The sequence below is a fragment of the Alligator mississippiensis genome, chromosome 3 (genome assembly GCF_030867095.1).
Source record: "Alligator mississippiensis isolate rAllMis1 chromosome 3, rAllMis1, whole genome shotgun sequence".
Taxonomy (NCBI): domain Eukaryota; kingdom Metazoa; phylum Chordata; order Crocodylia; family Alligatoridae; genus Alligator; species Alligator mississippiensis.
In genome coordinates, this window is record NC_081826.1 from 8,289,130 (window position 1) to 8,309,769 (window position 20,640).

General features: G+C 40.8%; 1 protein-coding gene across 5 annotated transcripts in view; it reads left to right on the top strand.

The window, feature by feature from the left end:
* TRAPPC9 (trafficking protein particle complex subunit 9) overlaps window positions 1-20,640 on the top strand; it is an 839,741-nt gene that overhangs the window by 447,592 nt on the left and 371,509 nt on the right. For all 5 annotated transcript variants that reach the window (XM_059723710.1, XM_006258702.4, XM_059723712.1 and 2 more), the window contains 2 exons: window positions 2,377-2,530; window positions 18,857-18,947. In XM_059723710.1, coding sequence (XP_059579693.1) covers window positions 2,377-2,530; window positions 18,857-18,947 — 245 coding nt within the window. The remainder of the gene's footprint in view (window positions 1-2,376; window positions 2,531-18,856; window positions 18,948-20,640) is intronic.

A 20,640-nucleotide genomic window follows, 5' to 3' on the forward strand; every position in this document is an offset into this window, starting at 1 on the left:
ATGAGGCTGCAGCTGGAGTACTGCATCCAATTCTGGGCTCTACAATTCAAGAAGGATGTGGAGAAACCTGAGAGAGTGCAGAGGAGAGCCACATGCATGATCAGAGGGCAAGGGAACAGGCCTTATGAAGAGAGGCTGAGAGCCATGGGACTCTTCAGCCTGGAGACACGCAGGCTCAGGGGTGACCTGGTGGCTGCCTGTAAGTACGTAAGGGGTGTGCATCAGGATCTGGGGGAACGCCTGTTAACCAGAGCACCCCAAGGGATGACAAGGTCCAATCGTCCCAAGCTCCTCCAAGACCATTTTAAGCTGGACATAAGGAAAAAGACCTGGACTAGACTCCCTCCAGAGGTGGTGCAAGCACCTACTTTGGACACTTTTAAGAAACATTTGGATATTTATCTTGCTGGGATCCTTTGACCCTGGCTGACTTCTTGCCCCTGGGGCAGGGGACTGGACTCAAAGATCTCCCGAGGTCCCTTCCAGCCCTAATGTCTATGACATCTATGAACAGGTAGAAGGGTTTTGGGCTTCTGGTCCTTGGCTACCTTCGTGAAGAGACTTTACTTAGTGCTCGGGTAAGCAAGCACGTTAAGTAACTGTGCTGCCACAGGCATCCCTGCCTCAGTCGCACTCTTTGACTGTTGTGTTGGGCGAGTCACGAAGCATTAACAGCCTCTCCTGCCTCATCTCGGGTAAAGCTTCTATCCATCTCAAACCATTTGGCCCTATATTACTTTCTGTGTGCGCAGGTGTCTTGAAGCTTCTCTACCACAGCTACCAAAGGCCAGAAATGAGGCTAATTTCTAGCAATAAATCTTAAAGGATTTGTTTTCCTATTTGCTAAGAATATTACATCATTACAACAATGTCACTTAGGCCTTCTCTCGAAAAGTCTGTTTGTTGTTAACTTCAATTGCTGGTACTTCATTAGTTTCTCTTTATTATTTTTTTACCCATGAAAAAAGTATTTCTGGATGTGGATTTGATGAGAGATGGAGTAGAGATGAATGCAACTCCCTCCAGTTGTATGAAGTTTATTGGAGACCCTGTTTTATAGCTGGATTCCTGTTTGAGTGATGTTGAAACCTGGTTGCTTTACCTTCTGTTTTGCCTTAGTGCAAAATCATCCTCAGTCAATCATTCAAAACAGCATGCTTTAATTTTTTAGTAATTGTTTTCCTTTACAGTTTATTCCAAATAAATGATTCTGTGTTTTGACAGCGCGAGTTATTGGATTTGGTAAAACCACATTTCAGTTGGTTTTATGAGGTTTAAATTGCTTTTATGTTTATCTAATTACTGCTTATAATTAAATATGTGATCGTAGAGCACACGGCACACCATAATATATTTTGAACATATTTATCCACACCATGTGTGCGTTAAAATGATTGTTTCACTAATTATTTGCTGTAGTGCTATTAACGCAAGATGTTGCAGATACCATCTAGTAGTACTTGAAATGCATGAAGGTGGCCTGTAGCTATGAACTTCATAAACTTCATTTACAAATGATTTTTGTGTACAGTATCTACATGGCTGAATGCAAATTGGGTGCTTATGTTTGCTGACTTGCACGAGATAATTGCAAAGGCAGATTTTGTGCATTTGCAGACTTGGTTGGCTCATGTTAAGAGCCTTGTAAAAATTGTTTTTGTATATTCACTTACTCTTGACTTAGTAATATGAAACAGCATGTCAGCACCCAGGAGGGCACTTATTTATATAACAAACTTTGTTAGTACTTGTGAGTTTCATAAGAAAAATTTTGAAGGAACAAAAGCTAGAAATGTCTTTTAGACAGCACAGAGGTGCATGTAAGAATGGGTATATTTACGCCAGGGGCATATTTTTATAGTTGCATAATTTTAAAGATTTGATTTTGTATTTAATTTTGGTTTTATGTGGATTTGGCTTATTAAACTTCCTAAGAAATGTGTGCTTTACCATAGGAAGAGCACAATTCTTTGCTCCAGTGTTTCTGTTCCCCCCCACCCCTCGTTCCTTTGTTACTTTGGAAGTATTAAACCCTGATCCTGCACTGTTGCAAGTCCCAGGACTGCAAAACCTCTGTAGATCCCACTGAACTCAGTCATCCAAGTGTGAATAATTCATTAAAGAAATCAGGTCCTTGGCAAGTGACTGTTTTCTTAAGTTACTCGTTTGGATTTTTGTGTATAGCTTGGTTTGCATTTCCTTTATCATAAAAATACTGATGTTTAATTATTATTCAGAGTTGATCCCAGTGAAGGAAATAAGTTGCTATATTGTAGTGTTTGGCCTGGTAAAGAAAGCCACGTGAACTGATCTACAAGTGATTCCTGCAAAATTGCTATATTGATCATTCTTTTCTTTCTTTTTTCTGCCTTACAGTATGGCTATCCAAGTCGACAAGTTCAACTTTGAGAGTTTTCCAGAATCCCCTAGCGAAGGGGTACAGTTTGCAAATGCAAAGAAACTGGAAGAGGAGAGACAGCAGGCAAAAGGTCTGGAGATTAACAGCAAGTTAGACATTTGCTGGAAAATTATATCCTTTAACAAATGTGTGCTTTAAAAAAAATGTATGTAGCCACCTCCTGACACATTTTACTTTATAATTTAAATCACCATTTAACAAAATTATTGAAAAGGGAAACAGTTAGAACTATAGAACTTTACATAATTATAGACTTCTGAAAATTAATTGTACTGTATAGCATTTGGATTTAGCATGCTGTTCAGGTCTTAATATAATGGTTGTCTTTTTCTGAGTCATACAAGCATTTTGCAGACTTCATTTATTTTTCCTGACTTGTGGAATGGAAAAAAATAGTGAAGGTTGATGAATAATGATTTTACAGGAACATTTTTTCTTTGTTTCTTTTCCTTTTGGGTCATTTCTGTTTTTCAGAAGAGGGTAGTTGATTAAGGGTAGGATTTATAACACATAATAATTATATTGTTGAGCCTGTAATTGACCGTTAGAACTTGTAATTAATGTATTTGACTTTATTGTACAAATCAAATACTATACCTGATATTAGCTACTGACATTATAGGGTATAACTTCATTTACTGTGATGGGGTTTCGCTTCCTTTTTCCAGTACTTAATTTGGGTGATGCTTTTAAGACTTAAAAAGAAGTGCAACAGTATCTTAAACTGAGAACGTATTTTTGTATTTTTTAATCTTTAGAGAATCAGTGACAAGTACAATAGTGTTGCTTCACATTATTTTTAATCAGTAATATATCCTTTCACTATTAATTCATAAGGGGTTACAGTAACAAGACTTCACTTATGTTTAACTTAATGCATACAAGTAATTGATGTTTAAAAAAATTAGGTAAATTCTCTACAAAAGCAAAATGTGAAAAGTGAATATTAGATCATGATCCAGCCTTAAGCCTCTTCAGCCTGTTAAGGTTTCACTGATAGTGAATTGATAGTACTTGGGTGTGTTGGTTGTAGCTGTGTTGGCCTAAGGGCATAGGCAGACAAAGCTGTTTGGGTAAATGCGATATCTTTTATTAGACCATCTAAATAGTTGGAAAAATTGTTCTTTTCAAGCTTTTGGGCACAAACACCCTTCTTCAGGCATAGGGTGAGTCTGCTGGTGTTTTGTGCTCTCCTGGAGAAGGGTGATTGTACCTGAAAACTTGCAAAGAACAATTTTCCCAACTATTTAGTTGGTCTAATAAAAAGATATCACATTTACCCAAAGAACCTTGATAGCACTTTGCACTTGTACTTTCATTCAGTGATCTCAAATGCTTTGTCATCATAAATTGAAATAACACAAAACTGTATGTAGTGAGTCAGTGGCACAGCTAGAAATAGAAACTAAGATTCCTTGTGCCTAGTTCCCTGTTCTACTCGCTATGTTTTGTTTAAAAAAAAGAAATGTGACTTAGAAGATTGCTTTGCTGAATCTATTAAAACTTCGAATGCTCCCTGATAGTATGGTGGAGATTCTCCTGCTGGAATTGTAATCCGCTTCAGTGCAGTAAAAACAGATCCCCTCTTTTTTGTGGTTGTTGAGCAATAATATTAACATAAGTTACTTTTACTGTTCCAATGTAGGTATTGAAAGTATCGTTGCTGAGGTAGAAGTTAATGCTCAGTGGAATAAATGGCGTAAATCATGCCACAGTGTTATTTATATCTGTCTGCTGTTGAGGCAGTGGTCTCTGCACTAGTAGCTTGTGGTTGTTTTGAAGGTTTTTTTGCAAGCATACGAATTAGGAGTTTGCTTCATTTTTATTTATTTATTTGAATGAAAATGGAGACTGGAGAACAGTGTATGATCCATCTGCACCCCTTTGCAGGGGTGCCAGCAGGGCCACACCCTCCACTCCACAAGGCCCTCTGAAGTTCTGGTTGAAAGCAATAAGAAATGCATCTCAATGGCTAGGGACAGACATTACACACAAACCGGTTTAAGTGATCAGAAACTGGTTTAAACCTCCAACAGAACAGATGTTCAGTGCACAGAAATCAATTTGAAAACGTGCCTGCATTTTTTCAGTCCAGAGGAGGACCTATCCTGTGTCAGCTGTTCCATAGTAACCGTTTTATGTGTATGCTCCTCTTCTGCAGTAAATAGAAGCCAGTCCAAGGTAACACCCCCCTGAATGAAATACTTATTTCTGTGCAGGGGTAAGCTTGTTTTGTTGATCTTCCACTCCTTGCAGAATAGGAGCATCCACCCAAATAGTGACAATAAAGCAGCTGGTGTTTGAGAACCCCCTACAAGGGCAGGTGCTTAGATTCCAGCTGGGAATGTGTTTGTACAAAGGCGGTTTCCATGGTAAGACCATTTTTGAGAGACCAATTTCAGACTCTTTTTTTGAACTTTCCATTAACCTTACTTTCTGTGCTTGGGTATGTGTGTAAAAGGGATTTATGCTTTAGGGAACAATGCTTGAACAATTTTGCTTCAGATAAGAGTACTCTGTCCATAGCTAAAGCAAAAGACGATATATAGAACTTCTGAACAATTTCTAGTTTAGTGAAATGAATGCGAGCTAATGTATTTCTGCAACCTCATACAATGAAGGAGGGATAAAAAGACGGGTAAAATGGGTATTGCCGTAGGATTTATACAGGATCCATTATCATGGGCATTAATGGCACAGGAAAGCCTCATAACATCAACCTCTGTCAAGAATACATGCATTTACAAATTTCATAATTGTGAGTGTACTGTATATTCAATGAAGAAAAAAGTGAACTGCGTTCTTCATACATTTTTCCAAGCAAATCATCTGAGTTGTTTAGAGATTATATTGTCTTAATAATCAATAATAATTGGGCCGTATTTTGTGAGATTTCACATTAAGTAGAAGAGTTGCATTTTATTATATGTGCCAGGAAATAAGTGGGTGCAAATCATAATGGCATCTGTAAAAAGTGTTAGAGTTACAGATACATTTGCGGGTTGTATTTGTCCCACAGAACTTGAGAAGTATTAACGCGGCTAGTTAATTCCTACTTGTGCAGGGTCAATCTCTTTTATGTATTTACTGCACTCCTTTATCCAGTCACTTTTTCAGTTTTTCAACAAAGGAGGTTTTTATTGTTTAGTTTTGGGACAAAGTATCAATATAGTCCAATAGATGGAAAAAATAGTAAGCATTCAATTCAAATTTTGTACTGTTGTGAGGAAGTCAGAATTAGTAGAACAGGCTTCTTAGAAAGAACATACTGCTTTGCTGTTTGAGTTTAAAAATGTACATTTTCAGTAGCGTATAGGTGAGATTTATGGATGTATCTAGAACTAGAACTAAGATGATGATGACTTGCTTTTTTTAGCATCTGGTAATGGCATCTGGTATCAGCTGAACAGCGGACTATGAGCAGATGGAACACAGTTTTATCATGGCTAATATTTTCAGCTCATGCTTCTATTAATATTTTCTAAATATTTATTTATTTTGAAGTCGGCATTCTCTATGTAGCCTTTGAATAGTTCCCTTTCTGAGATTTGTTTCTCTCTTCTACAAGGCAGAATGGGTCAGGATTTTCTGGAATGCTGTTTCCATTGCAGAGTCCTTCGAGATAAGGCTCCTGCAGAGCCTCTCCCTTTCACACTTTGGAATTTTAGGTTAGGAATTCCCAAATTAGTTGAAGAAAATGAAGTTCTAGGAATGTTCATAGGACACAGGATGCCTGAAGAGATCAGCAGGAGGTTTTTTGGGCTGGAAAGGTCCACAAGGTACTGGCTATGAAACAGGAACAAGCAGACCTAGGCTATCCCTGACAGGTATGTGTCCAACCTCTTCTTACAGCCCTCTGTTGATAGGGATCCACAGCCTAATTAGCTAGACTGTTCCACTGGGAAGCTGGTTGTAGAGTTGGAATATTGCTGTTAGTGGGCGTGGGGTTTCTGGATGTCCTCGGTGATGGGACAGAGTCGGTTCAGGAGGATGCGGGCCAGGATCTTACCAGCAATGGGCAGGAGGGAAATCCCTCTAGTTCTCACAGTCAGATTTGTCCCCCTTCTTGAACATGACAATGGTCATGTTCTTGAGATCCCCAGGGATGTCCTCTTCATCCCAAAGGCAGAGGATAAGCTGGTGGAGTTGTGATGTGAGCCGGAAGCCACCAGCATGGTAGACTCTGCGGGTATACCATCTGGCCCACAGGCTTTGTTGGTTTTCATTTGTTGGATGGCCCACCTCAGCTCTCCGATGGTTGGTGGATTGCCAAGGGACTCCACCACAGGGCATTGCGGGACGGCTTGGAGGGTCTCCTCTGATATGGTGGACTCCTGGTTAAGCAGGAGTACGAAATGCTCCTTCCAGCGCAGACAGGTGGCATCATTGTCTTTGAGGAGCTGTGAGCCATCCTGTGATTGGAGCAGGTTTTGTTCAATGCAGCGGGGTCCGTCGGTTGTCTTGGTAGCCTGGAAGAAGTTACGTATGTCATGCTGGTCGGCATAGCTAGCAGCATGACATGCGGCAGCAGTGTGACATGCAGCTGCTGGTCGGGATAGCCACCATGCTCCAGCAGCCTCCTGTGTCCCTTGTATGAGCATCCCTGCACTTAAAAATGGTGGTGGGGGTGCTTGAACTAAAGCTCGTTCACCCCCACCCTCCCCACTCCTGGAGCATGTGTAAAGGTGCCCAGAAGTTACACATATCTGATACAAGTGATCAGAAACTGGTTCAAATCTGTAACACAACAGAAGTTCAGCATACATAAAACGCTTTCAAAATGGCCAAAACCAGGTTAAGATGAATCCACCTAGATGTGGTATCAGACTGAGCAGATTTAGATTAAATTGGTTTATTGAACTAGTGCCCCAGATCTGCTCCAGGTACAGATTAGCTGACAGTCTCCCTGCATCCCAGGATGCTTTGCATCTCCCCTGCAGGGCAGGGTGAGTGGGCTAGCCTTGGCCCAGGCTATCTGCTCCGACTGAGCCAGGCGATGTCCTCTTGTGTCCTCCCCTGCTTCTGGCTTGGGCTACTGCAGGCATGTGGCTGCATTTCTGGAATCAAGGGTGAATGTCTGTTTGCTTGCTTATTGGTTTAATCTGTGCAGCTTAGACTAACCTGCAAAGATTGAATCAATTCAGAGTCGGGTGTTTTATTTGCCTGTACTTAGCCTAGTAGACTAAACAGACACCGTTCCTTTGACCTTTCCTCATAGGCCGTTTTCTAAAACCTTTAACACTGTTCTTGTTCCTCCTCTGTAGTCTTTCTAGTATATCTCTATCTTATGTAAAGGGTGGTGCCCAAAACTGGGCACTGTTCTGCAGTTAAGGCCTTGCTGGCATAATAATTGCTTTTCAGGTTTTACATAAACCACTTGGGTCTATACATCCTAGGCTGAGATTTACCTTCTTTTGCAACTGTATCATATCACTGGACCAAGTAACACAGTTTATAACATTTGAGGTTTATTCACCTGCATCTCTACCAATGTCATGTATGCCATCAGCTGCTTATAGTGTAGTCTGTATTGCTGCTAGCTCACATGCCTCATCTGTCTATATTGGACAGGTGGGGCAACCCCTATGTGTTAAAATGAATGACCACCTATCTGACACCAGTTCCAGAAAGACACAAAAGCCTATGGCAGAACACTGTAACTTCCCTTTACATTTCATTGCTGACCTCAGGGTAGCTGTACTTGGACAGTAAACTTCAAAAATGAACTTGAATGCGAAATTGCAGAACAACAAATCATCCACAGACTGAATTAAGTATGGTCTAAACAGGCCCGGTTGATTCTTATCCCATTACCTGGATTAGCTCTTGTGACCCATTGTTCTCTATGGGTTAAACACTTTTTTGCCTCTCCCACAACTGCCTCCCCTTGTGCCTCTCTACTCCCTCCCCTCTCTGTCCTATGTATTCAGATGCGTCTCTGGACTTGATAGTCTGCTCTGTGCATATCCTCTCTCAGCATCTGATGAAGTGGGCTCAGACTCATGAAAGCTTATGCATCTCTGATTTTGTTAATCTATACAATTCATCTCTACCGTGCCTTCTGCCTTACTTCAGATTAACACAGCTACCTACTTCTCTCTGATCATATTATTAACTCGTGATTACCGTGTGGTCCACAGTAACTTTCACATCCTTTATTACAGTGCTGCTGCCTAACCAGATAGTCTCCCTTTTATATTTGTGTATTTGATTTTCCACCCCCCTCCTTCAGCGTAGTGTTTTGCACTTGTTTTTATTGACTTTCATGTTAATGAGACCTGGCAATTTCTTCAATTATTAAAGTTATTTTCAGCTTTAAGTGTTTGTGCCCTCCTCCAACTCGGTGTCTTCCACAGATTGTATAAGTATACTCTGTCCAGTCATTAAAGTCATCACTCAAATAGCTTTTGAATATTACTGGACTCAGAACGAGTCCCTGAAGTATGTCACTTGGTATGTCCTCCCAGTGTTGTAGAAAACTATTCTTAGTTACTCGGAGTACCGTTTTTCATCCACTTGTATGCCTGCCATATAGGAATTTTATTTATATTGTCATAAGCAAATATTTCTATATGGAAATGTCATCTTGGCAGTCGGATAGTATAGTGATGGTGTCCCTAGAAATAAAGTTATGGTTCCATCGTTATTAGTTCAGATCTGGTGCAAATGGATAGTTAGGGTACTGTAAACTGTCACTTACTGTCTGGTTGTCTATGTGAAATAAATTGGCAATTTCAGAATAATGATCATTGGACAGATACTTACCTCGGGGAAGCTGCCACTGCGGTAGGCACTTTTATCGGCTGTCTTGGACTAGATACATAAAATTACAGTGAAAGAGGCTGCTGTTTTGATTCTTTTCTGCGTGGTTATTTGAGGAAACACTTGTTGGAACAGTTCTGTTTTGAAATGTACTATAAATGGGATTAGTGTCTGTATCATAATGCAGACACTTATTTGCTTCTTCTGAGACTCCTTGAAAATGCCCTTCCCCTTATTATGACAGGATGAAATTTGGGCCCCACCAAGTAGTAGTAATTAAGTGAGTGTAGTAAGCTTGCTGAAGAATGTAGGATTGGACGTTCCCTGAGCTAACTGAGCCCTAATCTAATCAGGGCTCTGAAAATGAGAACAAGGATCTTGAAGAGGCTGTAGAATTACTTCAGCTGCCAGCTACAGAGGTTGGAAGAGAAGTGTGATGGGTTCAAACTTGTCAGGTCTATTCAGGAGTCTTACTAATGGGGGCTGCAATGCCTCTATGGCACTCTGAGTAAGGGTTAGGTGGAGTTTCAGTCGTTTAAGGCTTGTAACAAGTGCACGGACCATTATCGCTAAATTCTTTATCAGAGAAATAATTGTTTTGCTGTATTATTATGGTAAAAGATGTTCCCATTCTCGAAGAACTGAGAAAGGCACCGAGTCCAAAGCTTTACTTACACTGTAGATACCATGTTTTCAATTAGGTCTTCAACAGGCATAGCTTTGTTTTAGAAGTGACTTGAATGTTCCAAGACGTAGAAAGCTTCTAGACGATGTTGAAGTTTTCCTGTGACCACTTTTCTCCAGGTCCTTGTGTAAGAGTGTGATGTTAGAGACTGGATGCTTTCAGACAGAGAGAGCCCTGAGAACAGGCCAGACTGTGTGCTAATGAAATGTGGTGGACCTGGACCCGCTAATGTCTTGTTTCACTAGCCAGGATGAACATGCATTGTTCCCTCAGATCTTGAACCCCGAGCTTCCCCTCATACAGAGCTATCCCAATGAGACTGATTTCTGTGTTCCTTTTTACTTCCTGGCATTTTGCCAAAACAATAAATAAAAATACGAAATGTTGAGCAATTTGGTAAATGTGAGGAAAAAGTCTTGGAGCACACTTGTTACCTTAAAGATGGAAATCAAGAAATAGTACATGTAATACTATGACATTTAAAGTATTTTAAAGAACTGCTTTATCAGTAGTACACCACTGTGACATTTCTTCAGCTTGTGTCCAGAGCTATACTGTGGGCGTGTGCATTAGTGCTGTGCAAAACGGCACGGTTTTGCTTTGACTTCTGTTTCGATGGAACAGTGTTTTGTTTCAAGTTTCGTTTAATTTCAAAAGCACTGTTCTGTTTCGTTTTGTCGAAACTGTTTTGCTGTTCTGCTGTTGTTTCACTGTTTTGCCCATAGGTTAGAATGGGGAATCATAAAATGCGGCAGGCAGGCAGATAGGGGGAATGCTTGCACCCCTGGGATGGCTGCAGGGGCTGTGCCGGACTCTTCCTGGGGGTGTGGGCCCCTGATCTGCCTGCCAGATGACACTGGCACTGGGCACAGCCCACACCCAGTGCTGGGAAGATTGGCGCTGCCACTGGCCCCAGGCGGCAGCCCCTGCCTCCTGTGATCTGGCAGGCAGATCGGGGCCTGCACCCCTGGGAGGAGTCCAGCACAGCCCCCGCAGCCCTCCCAAGGGTGCAGGCAGGCTCCTGATTTGCATGCGAGATTACAGGAGGCGGGTGCTACTGCCTCAGGCCAGCAGCAGCACTGATCTTCCTGGTGCCAGTCCTAGCTGGCAGCACCTGCTTTCTCTTATCCAGAAGGCAGATTGGGGGCTTGCCTGCATCCCCTGGAGGGCTGCGGGGGCTGTGCTGGACTCCTCCTGGGGGTGCAGCCCTCAGTCTGCTTGCCAGATGACAGACTGGTACTGGGAGCAGCCCGCACCCAGCACCAGGAAGATCAGTGCTGCCACTGGTCCCAGGTGGTAGCACCCTCCTCCTGTAATTCTGCATGCAGATAGGAGGTCCAGCCACACCCCTGGGACGGCTGTGGGGACTGTGCCAGAGTCCTCCTCCTGTAATCCTGCGCGCAGATTGGGGGCCTGCCCGAACCCCCAGGAGAGCTGCAGGGGCTGTGCTGGAGTCCTCCCAGGGGTGCGGGTCCCCAATCTGCCTGCCAGATGACAGGAGGTGGGTGCTGCCGGCGGTTACTGGCACTGAAGACAGTAAGCCTGACTTTTTCGAAATTTGAAACATTTCGAGTTCCCTTGTTTTGTTTCAATGCTGTTTTGAAGGGTTTTGTTTCATTTTGATTTCACTGTTTCGAGTTCGAAACGCATTGAAACAGCTTTGAAACGAAATGCTGGGCAAAATTTTGCCCAGCCCTGATGTGCATTACCTGTCCATATCATCGATTTTATTTCCCAATGTCTGGCATGATTGTTTGGGTGCAAGCCATCAATCTGTCTGCTCTAAATAGCCTTTGATTTATGTAAATGTTTTGAAATGAAAGTATTTTTATTTATGTTTTAAAGCGATACCATTTATAGTATCTGATCTGGCCACAACCCTTAAAGAAAATCTCTACCAATGATATTCTAGAGTTCCTTATTTAATTTAATTGTTCTAATATCAAATTTGCCCAGTCTATGAAGATGATTTGCCCCCCCCACCCCAAATACTAGCTCTGCTTTCAACTTGTGATTTGAAACTGAAACAGTGGTTTTCTCCTTCATCTAATGGGCCTAATTTGTGCAATGGGAATGTAGCTGCCTTTGCATTTGAGTTTATCATCAAAGTTATGATCAGTATTTAAATTAGAACTTTTGCTTATAACTATATCGAGTTTAGTTTTCTCCATTGATTTGAGACATTTAAAACAAAACTAGTTAAAAGTTCTAGTCAATGTATTGCATGCTATAAAGTCACACTAGTAGGGAAATGGTTTACCTAGCTATGATTCAATTAATTTTAGAAATAGTCTTCACATGGGCCCAAATCACTCATTCCTGGAGGTAGCTTTAAGATGATTATGGAGCTAAGTAAATATTTACATACACTCATATTGCCCTTCACAAAATGAATATCTTTACTGCATCAGTATTGCTCAAAAAGAAGTGAGGTTTCATTAGTTCATATAGCTGTTCAGCATCACTGAGTTCTTAAGCAATCCTGCTTTATTTCCGAACCTAACCACGTGCATTTAGCACGTTCAAAGCACCACAACAATCAGCGTTTCACGTTCAAAATGCAGATGAGTAGGCTGATTTATGGTAAACAGCATTCATTAATCATTTAAAGCACATTTTCATTAGTATAATTTCTATTTATGAAAATCTGCTAATTTATTTATGCTCAAGTAGGACTGGGATGCATTCATCCACCTGTATTTATTCACACAGAAACCAACAAGTGTGGTTTTAAAAACATCTTCATAGTACGCTGCCAGAGGTAAAACCCTACATAACGGATAGAAAACAATTAAAGGCTTTAAGACTCGCAACAGAGTTTAAAAGTCTACACCAAACTCCTTTCAGGCAGTATATTCCACAAGGATATTCAGTGTATTGGTTGGATTTCAGTTTTATGGTGCCCTTTTAACTTAGCAAGGCATACTTGCTGTTAAGTTTACATCTCAGAGACTAATTTCTTAAGGGAAATCACTTTTTAAAATTAACTGTCACTTGGATCTTCAACAGAAAATTTTGTAAAATATATACTTCTTGGTTTTTTAAGAGATGCAAAGTAAAGTTCTGATCTGGAGAATTATATTAAAGAAACAAAAACAATTCTGTACTTTTGTGCTTGTCTGCTGATGACAGCCAGATGAAATTTGCTTGAGCATATAAGCAAAAGCTGGTCTTTTTAAACCACCCTACCTGGACTCCTGAAGTAGACTCTGAATAGTAACTGTGGTCTTGATCTGGCGGATGCATGTGTTGCCAACAGCAATGATTTGCTATTAGAACGTGGTTAGCAATTCTGCCGAAGTTGGGCAGTCCATAAAATGAATGCAGTTGCCATTGGCTATGTTAGCTGTGTAGCACTGACAAGCTAATGAATAATAAAGAGTTACTTTAGGGGGTCAGCCACCTACAGCCTATAGGTTGGATCCAGCTGGTACAGTAGTGGACTTTGTCAGCGGTTGGTGGTAGGGTTTGCCTGTAACCATGGCCTGGTGGCTGGGTGCGGGTGGCAGGAAGTTTTGCCTGTGCTGCACTGCAGTTGGGTCCCAGCACCAGCCTACCTTGGACCCAACCTGGGCCATTCTGGCCCACCCCTGACAAACGTTGCCAACTCTAGCTTTAGATGATAAATTCAGCAGGTTGGACTTGGAAGAAGCTCAGGTAAGGGGCCTGTTGAGTAAAATAGCATTAGCTGAGATCCCTTAAAAATAGTAGTAAGTATCCCTTTTTTAAAATTTGGATATCAAAAAGTAAGTAATTGAGTAGGATTGATCTTTCCTCCTTTTAGAGATTGGGGAACTTGGGCTCAAAGGGTCAGTTCATATTCTACCTATTAAATGTCTGAGTGGGTTGAGTGCTTGAAAAACAGTTAATGAAAAGGTAGATGAATCCTTCTGCTTACTGCTTTTTGTGACTTAATATAGACAGATTGTGACAAAATAGGCATGTTAATGGGGTTTTTTTTCCTCCCAGGGACTTGAGCGTAGTGGAATATAGCATGGTGGAATAGGATCACACTGCCTCATGGGTAGAATGGGATGATAGATTGTGGTCCAAAAGAAATTGTTTCCCTAGAAAGTCTACAGGACAGGAAAGCAGATCAGCTGGGGATAAATTGCTCCTTTTAACTGCAGTGTAGAGCTGTCCTGTTTTCCTAAGGAGGTAGAAGAATGGCGTAGCTGGCAACTGGGAAATGCTAATGTGATGTTAGATAACTCAGCTGACATGGCAGAAAGAAGGAAGATTTCTGGTGGTTGTATTTGTCATCTGGGGAGTGGGGAAACTGAGGTGGATTTTTTTTTTTTTGTGGCATAATATGGTGGGGGAAGGATCTTGTTTTTAAACAGAATTGGTCCCAACAAAGGGAGAGAATCCATCTGTTCTGCCTGTCACCTCATTTATTCCGTTACCTGTCTTCGCTATGAATATTTTGGATGTGAAAGGCTTATAAAAAGACTTTTTTAATGTTTTAGAAGGGCCAGACCTCTAGCCTAGGGACAGAAATTTCACATAAACTGGTATAAGTAATTGGAAACTGGTTGAAATTTGTAACACAACAGAAGTTCGGTGCACATATACTGCTTTCAAAATGTCTGAAAACAGTTTAACCCTTTCCATCTAGTTTTAACCTGGATGGATGTTGTATCAGACTTCACCGATTTAGGTTAAATCAGTTTATTGAACTTCAGTCCCGGATCCTAAAGCTGTTCTAGCTGGCAGAGCATTTCCTCCAGGAGTCTTTACATGTAGTAAACGCCATCCTGCCGAAACAGTTGGGTAGCGGATATCTTTTGTCGTCTTCCTTTTTGTCTAGGTTTTTCCCTTACCTGCTTTCTTCCTTCGTTATTGCTGAATGTGAAACTCTGCCTTCCCTTCACAAAGTCAAAATACGGCCGTTAGAAAAATAGCTGTGCCCGTAGGAATGGATGACATATTTAAAGAAGTGCCATGAGTCTAGATTGACTATAATAAAAAACTGGAATGGCCAGCGACGGAAGAATCTGTGGGTGGTTGGTAGGTATGATGGTGTTTACACATCGCTTCTTTGTTTCTGGGGCTGGGAACAAAGTCTAGAGTAGGAAGTTTTGATTATAGTGAATATGCAGTAGAAAGACGGCAGGTTTAAAAAGTCACTATTCTGCTGGGCTGGATTCAGGTTTGAAGGTTTTCCTTGGATGTTTAATGCATAGTATGTCGAGCATTCAGTGAAAAGAGAGGAGTCAATCTTAACCTTGTGTCACATATCAAACTCGATCTCGAGCTTGCATCAGTGTGCCAAGCCTGTCGTTTTTGTTTGAAAATGACATCCAAGGGTGCATTTCTTAACAAGTAGGAAAGGCAGGGTAGGCTTTTTGTCTCTTTGAAGTGCAGTTGTAGTACTGTTTATTCCTATCGCTTGCAGTAGGCCAGCCTCTACAGATACAAGATATGTTTTTGCTAAAGTATAAAGTAAGATGAAGCAAGAGACATATTTGTGCAATTTGTTTCTTTTTCTATACTCTTGTTTCTGCACAGGGCAATTGGAGAATGCTGTGAAGCTGTACTGCCCAGCGTGGTCTCTGTTTGTCATGGTGGCGTACTGCATGTAGTTCAGGTCCCGGTATTACCAAATGAGCAGTTACATGCATTCGTGTGTATGCATTAGGCATGTCACACATTTCCAAGAGATGAGGATTATTCAAAATACTTTGTATGTTCAGATCAAATGCTCTTTTTACACATCTAGTTAGGACACAAACGCTATGAATAAAGTCTTACCATGAGGGTGGTCTGTGCAGACTGTGGACACGCTGTCACATTTTGTATGTTTACAGCGTGAAATATTTAAACGAAAACTCCTCAGTCTTTCATAAATTCCAAACTCAATAAATCTTGCATTTAAAAAACAACTAAATAGGCATTTAACTTGTACCTTTTGCAACGTAAAACCCATAACCCGTATTGAAGAATAGCCTTTTTCAGAAGGAACTGATATAATATGGAAATAAAGGAAATGCATTTTCCCCTTTAGTTGTTGGGCAGTTATACCCATTGCATGCATCTTTCATTGAATATTTACTGATGCGTTTCCAAATAATTTCACTGTATGTTATTGTAAATTAAGTTATTTTGCTGGAGTAGATGATCATAAATTGTGCTTACCCACTTGTACAGACACTGTCTGTCTTGTATGTTAATGAATGATCAGTCTTCACTTCCTGAAAATCAACATTACAATTTTACTTACTTAGACTATAAAAGCTTCAGGGTAGGGTTTTTTTTGTTTTTTTTTTATACAGCCCCGTGGGGCTGGTTAAGTCCTCCCCCAGGAGTGATCTGAATACAGTGAAGTTGCATAGGTATAACGGAGGAAATATTTGTGTCCTTAGAAATTATAGTTGATGATGATTTGATTCCCCCCCCCCTTCAAAAATGTCCTGTCTCTCCAGTCCCAGGTTAAATCTAGATCCCTGGAAGTTGTTATACACGTTTACTGGTCAGTTGTGCACATTTTATGAGAAAATTGAGACACAATGGCAGTTTGTGGTGCTATGTTTAGACTGTTATTTTTAGTGTGGAATAGCATTTAAACCTGACACACACCTACTCATACTAGCAGTGTTTATTTGCATTATTCATTATGAGAATTTGTTCCATCAGGGCTGTCCAATCTCTCGATGGCAGGGGGGCCAAACATGATGTGGGCGGCCTGGCTCTCCCCCTGCTGCTGTGCAGCACCCTCCTGGCACCCCAGCCTGCCCCGAGGCCTGGGTGTAGGAAGTGGCGGCCAGAGGTGGGACAAGAGCCTGGAAACCCTGGTAGGAGCAGTGGAGGGAAGGGCATGCGAGCAGGAGCTAGGGGCCCCCATGCTGACCCTGTGCAGCCAGATGTTGCCTGCAGGCCGTCAGGTGGACAACCCTGAACTGTGCAATAGCGTGCGGTTTTGCAAACTCCTTTTGAAACCATTAAGCATGCTTCAGGTGATAAACCCTTGAAACTAGCTGGTTGTCTGTAAGGTATAGCTGCACATTTCTGTTTTGGAGGTGAGGCTGGGCCTGGCTTTGGCATTGGTGAATGTTGCTGTGCATTGGGAGCAATGGCTTAACTATGGATTCACTGGTTTAGCTTATCTCATGTGGAAGAAATTACCACAAACTTTAAAAAACAAAAAAACAAAAACCCCAAACCCCTCTTAAAGAGCAGGTTTGCACTAGCTCTAAACTGAGTATTTGGACTTCAGTTAGATCCATGCATGCATTGGATCTGAGATCGCAACATCTAGTCTCATATAATGTTCTCCTATCTATGGTTCCTGAAGAATCCATCGTGAAGTGTCTTAGTATTTGATTTTCATGACTTGAATTACAGAAGAGAGGCCAGCACTTAACAACATTTAACACCAGCAGTATCTAAGATTATCACAGTTGTTTTGCCCTGTAGTAAAATAGTAATTTTTAAATACTGTTGTGCCAGATGTTAATAAAAGTTGACGTTTTTAATATAAGCCACTCTGTTACAAATGTTGTCTTGTCACTAGTGCTTTGCCGTGTTAATTTAATGTTGCTTAACTCCCTTAAATATAACACCCTTATCATAGCTGCTTTGATAAATCCACACGAATTGGGCAGACTACATGACTGGTACTTGATGACCAGTTTCCAGCTGCGATTGTGGGTTTCGTGGACATGTAGACCCCTGTGCAACGAGAACTGAAATGGAGCACGCAAGCAGTAGGACTTCAGGTTTGCTACCCTGAGCCAAGTGCTGCCCTTTAGAAAACTTATGAAATTCGTTTCTCTAACTTGTAGATGCAGTACGATGTAGCAGTGCTATCGTGGACCTCATTTGCTTTTGGATGGCGTCTTTTTCATGTGCCCTTTAAAATGAAAATCACTCATTTGGATATTATGCAGTAATTGCCATTCTTAAAACCTTTTACAGCAAAGTTAGAATTGAAGATTTAAAAATGCAGTTAAGGGCTCCACAGCAATGCTAACTGTGTTGACTGTGTTTTGTATAATTATTTATCATTAAATATATGCCTTAATTGATCTTCATTGTGGTCCAGTTTAACGTTACAATTAAAATCCGACTTCTGTGCAACTTCTGCCTGTTTTTTTTCAAAGAAGGTATAGTTTTTTTGCAGAAACTATTTTTGGCCTCTGAATTTAGTCATTATTTTTTACATGCTCACTAAGGAATAAAGTTAGTGTTTGTATCTGTTCCCGTATGGCTCTAGAGTACTTGGAATTCAAAGGTAGCCATCGCTTTCACTTTGGAAACTAATTTGTGACATTACAGTTGAATTTCTTTCTTTTCTTTCCTTGCCAAACTCATAGATCCAGGGGAATTTTCTTCATTAGAATTTTTTTTTTGTTCACTGCTTCTATTTTAGTGTCTATTATGTGTGTGTTATTCTGCCTCCCCTGATTCTGCAGCGGTATGAAGTGAAGGCTAGGAAATTTTTGCTTCATTTGCCCGTAGCACCTGGACAGGGACTGAGCAGTCAAGGAGCTTAGGCCTAGATCCTCAAAAGTATTTAGGTGCCTATCTCCCTTTGATTTCAGGTTGAAGTCCATGAAAGCTGTGCACCTAAATAGCTTTGAGAATCTGATCCCTACAACTTTCCTCAGCATGGTGGGGAGAGGTACCTGAGTGCCCAGACCCACTTCAAATGACTGTACTTGGGTGTAAGAGTGACCCCATATCCCCCAGAATGATAGTGTGGTGCATCAGAGGTGGGGGTGCAAGTCTGTGTGTTTTGTTAATCACTGTTCCACTTTTTCACGCTCTTAATGATGGCAAGGTGACAATTTTCTACTCTCAAGTTACAAATTGCTATGTTAATATCCAGAACCTGACTTCACGGATTACTACAATTGCCATTGAAAGGTGAAGTTTTAAAACTCTAATTAATCTCTAAAGTACAGTTTTGGTTTTCAGTAATCGATAATGTGTATGTTGCGTGTACTTTCTTTCTCTCTGGATCAAAGTTTTCCTTAATTCGCATTTACCCCTCTTTGAAGCGTGAAGGAGAAGCGAGTGTAGAAGGAGTTCTCAATCAGCTGGTCCTCGAGCATTTACAGTTGGCTCCTCTCCAGTGGGGTGAGTAATAGAAGAAAACATCGTTGTTCATTTTAGAGCACATAGTGATTTCTAATTTCCAGTAATATATTCCTTATAGAGATTCATTGGCTCAATGAAGATAGAGGATGTATGACAGTATTTACATTTTCATTTACTCATAGGAAGTCTATGATGTGGAAGAGGTTGCTAGGAAACTGTTTTTTTTTCCATGAATGTGTTGCTTAACTGGAGACAATTTTATAGTTTAGGTATATTTTTTCCTTAAATCATATTAATGTCAAATATGTTGGTAACAGCTGTTTTCCATCTAAGCAGGAACTCCTTGTGAACCACGGTCCTAATTGCTTTGTACAAGCGGCAACTGTTGTGAACGTTTTCTTTTTACGTTGTAGTATGTCATAGCATCAGCTATCTGGAGTTTTATTCATGGACTAGTGATAAACTTCTTTGAAGTTATATTTATTACCCTATCCTACCGTTTTCAATTGCTCAGGCTTTCAAGCATTGCAAGGGTGAGTACCAAGGAGGAGGTTTCTCTGTAACTGGACGTTTAATATAATACCAGAGCTGGGAGATGTTTACGCAGAATTAATTCAATGTGGAAGAGTCATGAGCAATTGGCTCCTGTGCAAGAGCACCTTGCAACCACATGCGTGTGTATAAATCATGTACAGCCGAAAGCCCTTTATTTTGCCCTCAGCTTTGAGCATGCCAGCTACATGTAGAGCTTTTATTGTTCAATTAGTTTTCATGTGGGGAAAAAATGAGTAGCCATGTATAGGAGATTAATGAATTATGACCAGAGTTTAGTTGCTGCTCATTTTACTATGTTACAATGAACTGGTTGATAGGTTACAATTTGACACAAATAATGTGGCTTGTGAACTACTGTATGTGGGGATTATTCTTATTCTTTTGTTTGGGGGGGGGTTGTTTTTTGATCAAATATTCATGCTTCAATACGGGGCTTAGATTGACGTAACAGTTCCAGTGATATCAAAGAACGCTGATACAAGCTGTCGGGATGGCGCTGTTGTATCTTCATGATTCTGTAGCACCAGATGTGTGCCGCTTCATTCAGGGTTAAACCTAAGGCCATTTAGCTTTCTTTTTATTGCTGCTGACTCACAAAGACATCACAGAGCATGAGAGCGGCTGCATGCTCCCAAGCAGCAGGTTCCTTTCTCCTTGTAAAGCAGCTAAAATGCACATGACTGTCGGCCCGTGGTTTATCATCAGTCTCAGCTATGTAGCATGGATCAGCTCATGAAAAAAGCAATATCAGTTACCAACCTGAGGGCTCCACTAATAGTAAGGAGGTTAAATGACCGTTAATAGCAAATTGACAAGTTTTTTTTTTTTTTTAATAACATTTTGCATAAAGCATCAGTATATCACAAGGTAGTATAACTGGCTTAGAAAAAAGTGAAAACCTGTATAAAACCGGAGTTAGCATTATCCAGTGTTTGAAAGGTGTGTACTTCACATCACTGCTGGGCGTTATTAGTTTTGATGTGAAAATAGACTCCAGCTTTAACATGCAAAATAAAACTTAATTAACAGTTTGCAGTATAATTTTTTCCCCCACATCTTTCTGGGGTAGTACTATCCTTTTTTTTTGTATTAAGTAAAAATGCTGTGACGGTGTAGGCCAGTGTCAGCATTTTGAGAGGCTTTTTTTCTTTCAAGCATTTTGCAGGAGGTTGTTTTT